General features: G+C 60.8%; 1 protein-coding gene across 1 annotated transcript; it reads left to right on the forward strand.

The window, feature by feature from the left end:
* The first annotated feature begins 259 nt into the window (after nucleotides 1-259).
* On the forward strand, nucleotides 260-8,373 carry UBALD1 (UBA like domain containing 1). Its single transcript, XM_030958474.1, has 3 exons — nucleotides 260-558; nucleotides 6,216-6,275; nucleotides 7,246-8,373. The coding sequence occupies exons 1-3, from the start codon at nucleotides 451-453 to the stop codon at nucleotides 7,570-7,572; spliced, it is 495 nt and encodes a 164-aa protein (XP_030814334.1). The 5' UTR covers nucleotides 260-450; the 3' UTR covers nucleotides 7,573-8,373.
* Nucleotides 8,374-11,007: the final 2,634 nt, after the last annotated feature.

Here is an 11,007-nt window from a genome sequence, read left to right on the forward strand (position 1 = left end):
AGGAAACCGCACGCGGCCGACTGTAAACACCGCCCGCACCCACGTGACCGCGCGGCCCCGCCCCGCCCCCGCCCCGCGCGCGGCCCGCCCCCGCCGCCCTCCCATTGGGGGTCGCGCCGTTGTTGACCATATACGGTCAGGTACTACCAAGCCGCGGGCGGCGGTTGGTCGGCCCCGCGCGTCACTCAACGAGAGCAGAGCGCTCCGCAAACAGAGCGGGGCTTGCTGGGAGTTGTGGTCCGGGCGGGGGCAGGGCGGCGGGCGGCGTGGTGAGCAGGAACTACAAGTCCCAGGGGCGCCGCGCGGGCCGGGCAGCACCGCCCCGCCCCGGGCGGCCGTGGGCGGGGCTGGGCGGGCGCCGTGAGTCAGTGCCCGGTAAACATTGGCGTGAGCCGCCGGCCCCGCCGTGCTGGCGGCGCCCTGAGGGCGGCGGGGGCCGGGGCCGGGGCCATGGACGAGCTTAAGCACCAGGTGATGATCAACCAGTTCGTGCTAGCGGCTGGATGCGCCGCCGACCAGGCCAAGCAGCTGCTGCAGGCGGCCCACTGGCAGTTCGAGGTGAGGCCGCCGCCCCGGTACCGGCCCCGGGCGGGTCCCCGCACGGGGGCATCGCGGGGGGTTCGGGCAGCGTGGATCGGTGCCCGGCCCTGCGGACACGCCGCTGCCCCCCGCCCGCCCACACGCGCGGCGGCGGCTGCGGGGCGCGGGCCGGGCCCCGGCGGTGCCCGGGGAGCGTGGGCGCCACGCGGGGCAGGCGATCGGGCGGCCACGTTGCGCGGGGGGTGCGCACAGAGGGGCTCGCAGCCTCCCGGGGCCCCACGCCGGACCGCGGCCGGGCCGGGGGCGCCGAATCCGCCGAAGCCTCTTCCCGTTCCCCCCCGCCCCCGCCGCAGCCCTCCCGCGTGGCCGTGGGCTGGAAAACCCCAGCGCAGCCTTTCCCACGGCCCTGCCCCGGGGAGTTCGAGCTCTCGGGCAGCCGTGGGAGAGGAGACTTTGTAGGTCAAAGCTTTCCTGGCTCCAGACGCCTTTTTCTCTCGCTCGCGGGCGGGATACTCCGTGACATTGACAGGGGTTAAGGCCGCGCGTGGGGCGGGGGGCGCCGGGCGAGCTCCCCGGTGCCTTTCAGGGTGCTCAGCTCCTGCGGAGATCCCCGGACCCGAAGTGCGGGGAGCAAAGAGCAGTGCGGTGGCCGTCGCCAATAAATTGCTTTCTAAATAGGATTTTTCCTTCTCTTCCGCAGCTCCCTAGGTTGGAGCTGATGGATTTGACGCTAATGGCACCTCGGTAATTGAAATGTCTGTGCAGTGCTGCGGGAGCAGCTCTGAGTCCGGCTGGGGAGCAGCAGGCTCCGTTGGTTCCTCTCGGTGGCTGGAGCACCGCTCCTCCCTGCCCGGGTTGTCTCGGGGCTGTTCCGTAACGGAGCAGCGGCCGGGCGGACCCGGTGCGGACAGCGTCCATCGCCGTGCGGGCACGGCATTCCCACATTCTTCATCACAGGCCGGGAGCGATCCCAGAGCGAGCCGTGCGTGGCCGGGGAGCGCGGGGTGGGCTCGCAGGGATGTGCAAAGGATCCGGCCGGCGATCCCACCGCCGTGCCCGGTGAACGGGAGCACCGCTGGCGTGGGATGTGTTGCATGTGTAGCGTGCTCCGGCGTTTGTTTACTAACACAGCCTGACTGTGGCCCTCTGGGACAGGCGGGATCCTCTTCCACCACCTCCGTGCGTGTCGCAAAAGAGCCGGGGAGGGATGACAGAAGTTTTAACGTGTCTTTCAAAAGGCTTTTTTTTTTTGCAGAACTTTGCCACCGTTTGGCGAGTTGCACAAGTAGAAACAGCCGTCTCCTGCCGGCTGGGCACTCACATGACTCAGAGGAAGCTGGGCTGTAAACAAACGCTGCCGTTACCATGTTCCCACTCACTTTTGGTGCAACGGTCAGATAATTCCCTTTGCAAAATGGCCGCTGGGCACGGCTCCTTCTGGGAGCCACGCTGGGGAGGGATCACCTCCTGAGCACTCCAGCCTGCTCTCACCTCTCTTCTGGAGTACTCCCGAGGCTTTTGTTATTCCAGTGCAGCACCCGTTTGCTGGCTGGTGTGCATCTGCAGTGAGTATAAATCGGGGGAGTTCAGGCAAGTTCAGCACGAGGGAAGGCAGCATAAATTAACCATCTCCTTGGAGTCAAAGCGTGCCACGTTGGGGCACGTGTGAATGCAATCAGCCTGCTTGTACCTGAGCGTTCTGCTCCTGCCTGTGAGGCCACCACGGGGACAGAGAGGTGTTCTGCACAGAGCCAGGCTAGCTCAGTGGCACAGTGACACACAGCAGGAGCTGGGTTGTCCCAGCTCTGTGCCTCTGTCTGGCCAAGGCACTCCTGGCATCCATCTGCCCTGCCCAGGACCTTTCTTTTGTGGGCTGCTGTCCCGCTTGCTGCCTGTGACAGCCCCTGGGGTGTTTGTCACCAGCAGGAGGGAGAGGGAGGCTGCTGTGAAGCACGGACAGCTTTGGGATGCTGGTGTTTTGGGACCACTTCCCTGGGCTTGGGCTGTTTCTGAGGCTGGCTGCTCAGGGGCCATTGTGTGTAGGAAGATGAAGTGAGGGCTGCAGAGAGGATTTGCTCTGTGTGTGTCTTTCCAGCCCTGGTAGACTCGGAGCTTTTCCAGGGTGGAAGGAACATGATCCAGGACAGTGAGCAGGGTCGGAGGTCAGGAAAACATTTGGGACACAGCCACCTTTGGCTGTGCTGTGAGCTGATCAGTCTGTCCCATACTCAGGGTTGATTAAGGAGCCATTTTTTTTTCATCCCATCTATCCCTGGAGAACAGGGCAGTTAATGGTAGGGTGTGGATTGCCTCTCCCACTCGTTGTAACTGCTCTCCTATTTCCAAGGGACCCTGGGCAGGCTTTATCCTCTTGTGCCCAGTTTAATTTGCAGCTCTGTGGGCCCTTCCATGCCTCCAGGGATGGCTGCTGTGGGTGCCAGCTGGAATGGCACTGCCAGCCCAGCCCTCCAGCAGCTGGAGCAGTGCCATGGCTGATCGCAGGGGGAGGTTTACAGGCCCAAGAAAGCAGCTTGGAGTGTCTCTGGGTGAAGGCTGGCACTCAGCTTCCAGGGCCTGGCTTTTTGGGAGAAGCCAGGGAGGGCAGCTCCTCTGTGGCTGGAACCCAGCAGGTTACCAGGCAGACATTTCAGAGTTTGCAGAGTCTCACATGGGGCTGGGCAGTGCATCAGGCTCCTTCATTGGTAGAAAGATGTTATTTGGCTTTATGTGCTCATTGCCCTTGGGGCTGTTGGGAAGGAATGAGAAGAAACTGCTTCTAAAAAAACCCACCCATTCCTTCCTTTTCCTGGTGCTAAGAGCCTCCGTTCAGTGTAGAGACGTTCTGTGTGGGGAACAAGAGGAGGAGAAGGTGTCTGGCTTCACTCACTGTGTCCATGGCTGGATTTCACTTCCTCTTTAAGTATTTACATTTCATGAAGCCCCTTCCTTGGTGGTTGAAGGACAGGGTGCTCCCAGGCTGCCTCTGCTGCTGGGTGCTCCGTGCTGGCAGGGCTCACACCTCCAGCCACCCTCTCTCTGACTCACTACAGGTGCCTTTTGGCACCCTGGCAGGGTCCCTGTGTGATCCCTCTCCTGTGAAGCTCCTGGTTTTGCATGCTGGGAGGGGGCACAGTGTCCTGGTCACCTGCTGAGCGTGGCCAGGCCGTGGCTGCCCTGCTCCCTGCACACCAGGGTGACACAGGCAGTGGGGCCTTGGCTCCAGGGTCTGAGCTGGGCTCGGGCTCCTGCTCCAGCAGAGGAGCCTTAATTGGCTTTGCTGTTGCAGCAGTCACGGTGGCACTTGTGACGCTGTCTGGAGAGCAGGTGGCATCAGTAGCTTTGGTTACGTGTGTGTCCCTGGGCCCCGTGTGTGTCCCTGGGCCCCGTGGCACCAAGGGGAGCGTGGGCCCCTCCCTCACTGGGCTGGAGCTCTGCAGGTCCTTTGGGAGGTGACAGGGAGTCCTGGGCTTTGTGCTGGGCACAGAGGCTGTTTCTGCCATGCTTGGAAAGGGGCAGATGGAGGGGAAGAGACTGTGTTAGGCAGAGGGGCCTGCCCTGGTGGGCTGCTTCCTCTGCCCAGTCACAGCTTTCATCCCAGTGCTGGCAGGGACTGGTGGGCAGCTCAGGGGGACAGCAGGGACCTTCTCTGCCACTGTCTGCCAGTGGCACAGTCCCAGATATGAGGCCACTTGGAAAACAGGAGCACAGAGCAGATTTAATCAGCTTATGGTATCTGGCTGTGCCCACACCTCTGCCTGTGTTTCCCGTTTGGTGTTACCCCCTCTCTTATCACGATCTGTCAGTGATAGGGCCTCGGGGTGTTGACGTCCGCGACCTCACCCAGGACAAAGGGTAGCGTGGCAGGGGGTGTCACTGCTGCAGAACTGTCTGTGTCAGACATTTCCTTAATTCAGAGCTGTGTGCTGTCCTGTCCAGAGCTCTCTGCAGGGCCACAGACCCCATTCCATTCCTGCTGCATTGTCACTCTGGGATCTGGTGGGTCCTGCCTGCAGGAGCTGAGGGCTCGGAGCTCACAGCGTGGCTGGGTGCAGAGTTCAGGTGCTGTGTTATTAAATGCAGCTATTGCAGGGAAGAGCCTTGCCAGCCCAGCTATTGCACACTCCCCCCATGCTCTGGGAGCTGCCAGACTCTGCAGCAGGAATTGCTTCTCCCACCCAGGTCTGGATCATTGTTTGCAGACATTGCTCTGGCTGCCACCTGGTCGTACCAATAGTTTTCTGCTGCTCAGTCAGGAAACCATAAACCTTTTTGCCTTCCCAGGGCCTGCCAGCTTGGATGTTTGGGGCAAAATTAGTTTTCCCATTGGATCAATGAGCTGAGCTGACTTGCTGTCATTCATGCTGGCCCTGGGAATGACACAGGAGCATGCGGACACTGGGATGAGGAGCATGGGTGGTGGCAGGACTGTGGCTGCTGCAGTTGGACAGGGTTTGGTACAACCTCCCTGTATTTTTTCTGGGCTGTTCTGCCTTTTTTTCCCCAGCAGCTTGGGTAACCCCAGTCCCTGGCTCTCAGGAAGGGAGCAGAGTCTCAGGTAGAGTGGCAGCACCAGGCCACAGCCCCACACCTCCCACCCCGGAGTGGAGAACTGAAGGCCTTGAGGAGAGGCCTGAATGGGACTGAAGGGGGCTTTTCTTTCAACCAGAACTGAATCCAAACCAGTTCTCCATCAAGTCTCATCTACAGCTGAATCAAAGCATTGTTTTCTAGCCCTGACTCAGTTGAAGCCTGGTGCAGAACAGGAGTCACCATCATGGAATCACAGAATGGTTTGGGATGGAAGGGCCCTTGAAGGTCATCTCATTCCACCCCCCTGCCATGGGCAGAGACACCTTCTACTATCTCAGGTTGCTCCAAGCCCCATCTAACCTGGCCTCGGACACTTCACAGATGGGGCAGCCACAGATTCTCTGGGCACCCTGTGCCAGGGCCTCCCCACCCTCTGAGTAAAGAACTTTTCACCATCCCTGCATCAGCTCAGTACTGTGCACCCCCAAACCTCCTGCTGCCTCTGTTCCTCCCAGACCTGCGCTGGGTGTCTGCCCTCCTGACCATCCTCTTCCCCTGGCCTTCCTTACCTGCAGGCCTTCTTGTCCTCTCACGTGCTGTAGCATGTGACATATTCACCAGAATATTACTGGTTTTAACTGGAAGCTACAAAACAGTGTCAGTCCCCATCATGCTCTGTCTGCAACTGAATTGGAAATGTTCTGGAATATGGGGTGGGCACCTGCTGCAGCCCCTGCCCTGGGCATCTCCTGGTGGGAATATGGGGACTGTGATCATGTCCTGTTGAAGACATGCCTTTAACTGGTTCCTGCTGGGGTTGGATTTGGTTTCCTTTGTTTCCCAGCACACGGTGGTTGCAGAGTGTCATGGTGAGTTGTGGAACACCTGCTGGGCTCTGCCCCAGCAGTAGCTGCTGCTTGCAAGGATGGTGGTCCCAAATACACATGGTTACCACCTGCCCTGGCGTGAGCAGATGGCAGGCGCAGGTCCCTGCTTGGGGACAGGGAGCAGCTGTGCCCTCAAGGCCCCCCAGGGCCTGTTTTGGATCATCTTTGGGGTCTAGTAGCGTGCAGGGGTGAGGTGGGTGCCCAGTTTGGATGCAGTAGTAACATCATCTTTCCCTTTTTTTTTCTCCTTCCTTTCAGACTGCTCTCAGTGCTTTTTTCCAAGAAACAAACATCCCCTACAGCCACCACCATCAGATGGTAAGTGCTTTCCCAGCTCCCCAGTGCTCTCCCAGGGCAGAGCACCAGCTGGCGGGTGCTTCAGGCTGGTGCTCATGTCCAGCTCAATGATTCCCCAGCTCCAGGAGTGCAGGCAGGGAGGTCTGGCTGGGCACTGCCAGAGCTGCCTGCCAAGGAAGGTTTTCCTGGAGAGCAGCTGGTGGGACAGTGGGACAGCAGAGCCCTGCAGATGGTTTGGGGCTGCTCTTCCAAAAGGGGCAGTCAGAGGGAGGATGTTTTGGGCATAGCCAGTGGTCCCCATCAGCCCAGCATGGCAGAGAGAGCCCGGAGGAGCCTGAAGCACTGACCTGTGTAAACACACTCACAGATACATGGTGCCTCCCATCCTGCAGCAGCCACACACACAGGTCCTTGCGTGCTCGCTGGAGCGAGCAATTCCCGGAGCATGGCTGGAGCGTGGCTCTGGTGCAGAGTGTCTGGAAGTGTGTAAACACCCACACGTGGATGCTGCCTGCCTCTGCTCTCTTCCAGCTGTCCCCAGACTCAGTCCCTTAACTCTCATGCCCCAGCAGCCCGTAATCTGCTTGGGCAGATGTGTCTTAAGGATTTACTGGCTGCTGCGGCCTTGTTTGACTCTCTGGGACAACTGGGGATTTGGAGCATGCAAAGCAAGTGCCCAGCAGGGCTGGAGCATGCCCAGTCTCCTGGGGGATGGGAGCTGAGCCTGGGGCCCGCAGAGCCAGAAAGCTGCAGGCCCAGGGTGGCACGAGTGGATTGTGGAGCAGAGGGGGTCCCTGACTTGGCTGGGCACAGGGGATTCTGTCTGGGCCCTTCAGACCCTTAAATAGAGCTGCTCATGGCCAGCTCAGTTAGCAGAGCACAGGTCTGGGGGCTTCACATGCCTCAGCAGGAGGGCAGAGCTGTCTCATACCACACCCCGGTAGAAGGTACAAGGTGGGGACTCCCCTGACCCCGTGTCTCCTTCCCACAGATGTGCACTCCTGCCAACACGCCGGCCACGCCGCCCAACTTCCCCGACGCCCTCACCATGTTCTCCCGCCTCAAGGCTTCCGAAAGCTTCAACAGCAGTAGCCCCGTGGCCTCCATGGCGACTTCCCCGCCGCCCCCGGCCCCGCCGCTGCCCCAGCACGGGGCCTTCAACCCCGCCTGGCCCGCGGCCTCTCCGCCCGGGCAGCAGCAGCAGCAGAGCATGTGGACTCCGGCCGCGCCGGCGCAGCCCGCGGGCTGGCCCGCCGCCGTCTCCCAGCAGGCCAGCGCAGAACAGAAGGCCAACGTGACCATGGAGGCAGAGAGATGAGGCTGCAGTGGAGAGCGGCCGCGGCGGGGACCCCTGCGTATAAATATATATATATTTTTTTTCTCCCCCCCTCCCCAAAGAGGAGAGGAACTCCGCTGCCAGGGTGTCTGGCAGCCGCCGAGGCACATGAGCGAATAGCTGCCTTGCATGGGTTTGGTTTGAAGTAGTTTTTACTTGTTCTCGAGCTGAATGGAGCTCCCCAGAGACAGCGGGAGGCTGCGTGGGACCGGTGCTGGCCTCTGCCTGGGACCCTGACGCTGCCAGACTCTCGGGGAGGGAGCATCCCCTCCTCTCTTGGGACACCGGAGTTTGCATGCCAGTGACATTTATGGAGGAGGTCCCTTCCTCAGAGTCCCCTGGGCCACCCCACCAGGCAGAGTGGGTTGTGCCTGAGTGTTTTCTCCCATCCCTTGGCCCTGATCAACTGGGTGGGGGGCAGACACCCCGTGAGGCTTGTTTTTTGTAAGGGGTGGAGAGAGCCAGGGCTGTTCCTGCACCACCACAGCCTCCCCCACACACACTGTCCTCGCTGGTGAGCAGGGCTGGGGGACACCGGCCCTGTCTGGCCGCTCGCCCAGCCCCGGATGGGGAGCAGGGGGTGAGCGCTGGTGGTCCGGCTGGGCCAGCACACCCTCCCCTCCAACCTCCCAGGATGGGGTTTGCCCCAGGGCTGTTTTGCATGACACTTTGTAACCCTAGAGACTGGGATCGTTTTTAACCCCTCTGTTCTTTTCTCCCGGCGGCTGGAAGTCTCTCCGGATGCGCCGCAGCCGCTTGCAATACACGCTCTTCTGCTTTGAACCCCGTGTCTTTGCTTCGTTTGCAGCAGTGGCAGGATGCAGGCAGAGCTGCCCTGAGCCTGGAGTGTTTCAGGATCCCCTCTCCCAGTGGCTCAGTGCATCCCAGGAGGGCTGGCTGCATCTCCAGCTGCTCCAATCACCCCGTTCCAGCCATGCAGTGACAGCCAGGTGCATCCAGGGCTCAGCCCCAGAAGCCCAGCTCTGCCACATCAGCTGTGGTGTAAGACCCCAGCAGGCAGGACTGTGCTAACTCCTCAGGATCCCTTGTGACATCCACAGGTCTTGGATGTTTTGCTGTGACCTGGCTCCTATCCCCTCTTCCCCAGGTCCCTTGGAGGTTGCTGTCCTTGTCAGACCCTTTCCCAGCAAGGCTGTGCCCCTGCACTCCCCAGTCAATAATTAATTTCAGTCTCTTGTTTGTGTTGCTAAAATAAACAATGTAGGAGGGATGGTTTCACCGGGGGTGCCTCTTGGACAGCCTGGGCAGGGCCTGGAGCTGGGGCTAGCCCTTGTGAGCTTCCCTGTATGGAGTTCTGCTGGAACTGCCACCCTCAGTCCTGGCTCAGTGAGATGAAATGGGCCAAGCTGGTGGGCCCTGGAGTGAGCCAGGGCTGTGCACCTTCTGTCCCAGCTGTGGTGGGCACATCCAGGCCACATCCACTTTTTCTTGGAGTGGGGATGGTCTGTGAGGTGGGGGGGTGAAGCACAGAGCCACCTAGGGTGCACAGAGAAAGGATTTGTCCTCAGCCTTGAAGAGAGACAACTGCCTGAGAAACACAGGTGAAGCCACAGGGAGACCTGGGTGGTGAGGAGGGGAACATGCCTGTGACCATCCCAGGGCCACCAGGAGCCGCAGGATTGGAGAATCATGCCAGACCACAGAGCTGGTGATCTGACTGGTCAGAGAGCTGATGGGGATGTGGCACAGCCCAGAAGTGTCACTCTGGCTGCCCTGTGTGTCCCCAGGAGCTCAGGGGAGGCAGCAGAGGAGGGAGCATCTCTGGCCTGTGGTGTTACCCCACTGCAAGGAGTGGGTGCCCGGGCGGTGTGACCCCAACTCCACCAGTCCCCCAAGGGCAGGCAGCACAGCCTTGGTGCATTGCCCCTCCCCAGCCCCCCAGGAGCCTGGCTTTGTCACCTGCACCTGCAGTGCACAAGGACAAGCAGCCTTGGTGGGGCACGACAGCCTCAGCAGCTCCCTGGGAAGTGCTCAGCAGCAGCACTGCCCACGTGGCAGGAGACACTCAGAACAGGCACCTGGGTGAGTCCTGGGGGATGCAGCACATCCCTGTGGTGTGCCAGGAGCAGAGCTGGGGGGATCTTCATTGCCAAAGGGGGAGAAGCAGAAACAGTGCAGGGGGACAGCCATTCCCTGCAGAGCCCTGCCCTGCCACCACCCCAGTGCTTGTTCGTAACACCCAAGACCTGCTCCATCAGCACCTTGTTCATACCTGGGTGCTTCACCATTCCACCATCCCCTGACCTCCCCTCATCCTCCTCGGAGCCACCCACCATTGTTTGTCCCCAGCTCCACCAGCATGGCATGGTGACAAAATCCTGGCACACTGAGCTGCTTCCGAGTGGGGATGTGCCAGGTCTGGGCAATCCTGTGCTCCTGGTTCAGGCACCAGCCATGGCACAAGTGGCTCCTGAGCTGTGCCCAGAGACTGTCCTTGCCTTGGTGTCACCCCACAGCTGCTGTGCAGCTCCTGCAGCCTCTGCCCTGCTCCTGCAGCTGGCCCAGCCCCTCCCTGCCAAAGCCCAGCCCCTGGGGAGAGCATGTGAGCCTGGGTGGCTGCAGAACCCAGGCAAGGCAGGGAGATGTGTTTATGGTAGCCCCAGAGAGTGGCTGGTGAGAACATCCTGAGATGCCCCAGTGTGTCCCTGGTGAGTGGGATTTGGGGTTGCAGCCCCCAGGCCTCTGAGCTTTTTCAAAGCTCCTCCAGAGACCATGGGCAGGTGGGCACCTTCTACATCCCACAGCTGCTTTATTCTCACCTTCTCCAGACAGGCAGCCACGTCCTCCAGGTCTCTGAGCTGGCTGAAAACAGACACCAAAGCTTTGCTCTGGGCAGTGCCAGCTCCTGCAGGCGCCCAGCAAAGCGACATCCCAAACCTGGGTGGGCTTATAGTGGGACCCCCTGGCACTGCTGCCAGGCCCTGGGCATGGCCAGCACTGGGGTGCCAGAGAGGACAGTGACCACATCCCCCCAGTCATGTCACTGCATGAGGCAGAGGAAAAAGGGGGCTGCCAGTGGCCTGGGGACTCAGATGGGCTGAGTGTGGCCCTGCCATTCACCTGGCAAGGTCTGGTGGCACAGCCTGGCATAGTGGTCTGGCATGACAGAGATGTCCGTGCCCACAGAGGGCTGACAGGTCCCTATGGCCTCGTGCTGCTCCAGCAGTCAGCCCAGCCTGTGTGAGGCCTTGTGGGCCAGCACTGCAAGGCCTCAGGACTGAGCTCCCAGCTCCCAGCCAGAGCTTCTGAAACCAAACAGCCCCTGAGGTTTTGGGGAGAGAGAAGAGCCCCAGCCATGCTGGAGCCCAGGGCATTGCCAGCAAAGGAGCCTGGCACCTGAGAGCCTGCAGCACCTCAGCAGTGAGCACCTCACAGAGAGAGCTCTGCTACAGCTCC

This window comes from Camarhynchus parvulus, chromosome 14 (assembly GCF_901933205.1).
Source record: "Camarhynchus parvulus chromosome 14, STF_HiC, whole genome shotgun sequence".
NCBI lineage: Eukaryota > Metazoa > Chordata > Aves > Passeriformes > Thraupidae > Camarhynchus > Camarhynchus parvulus.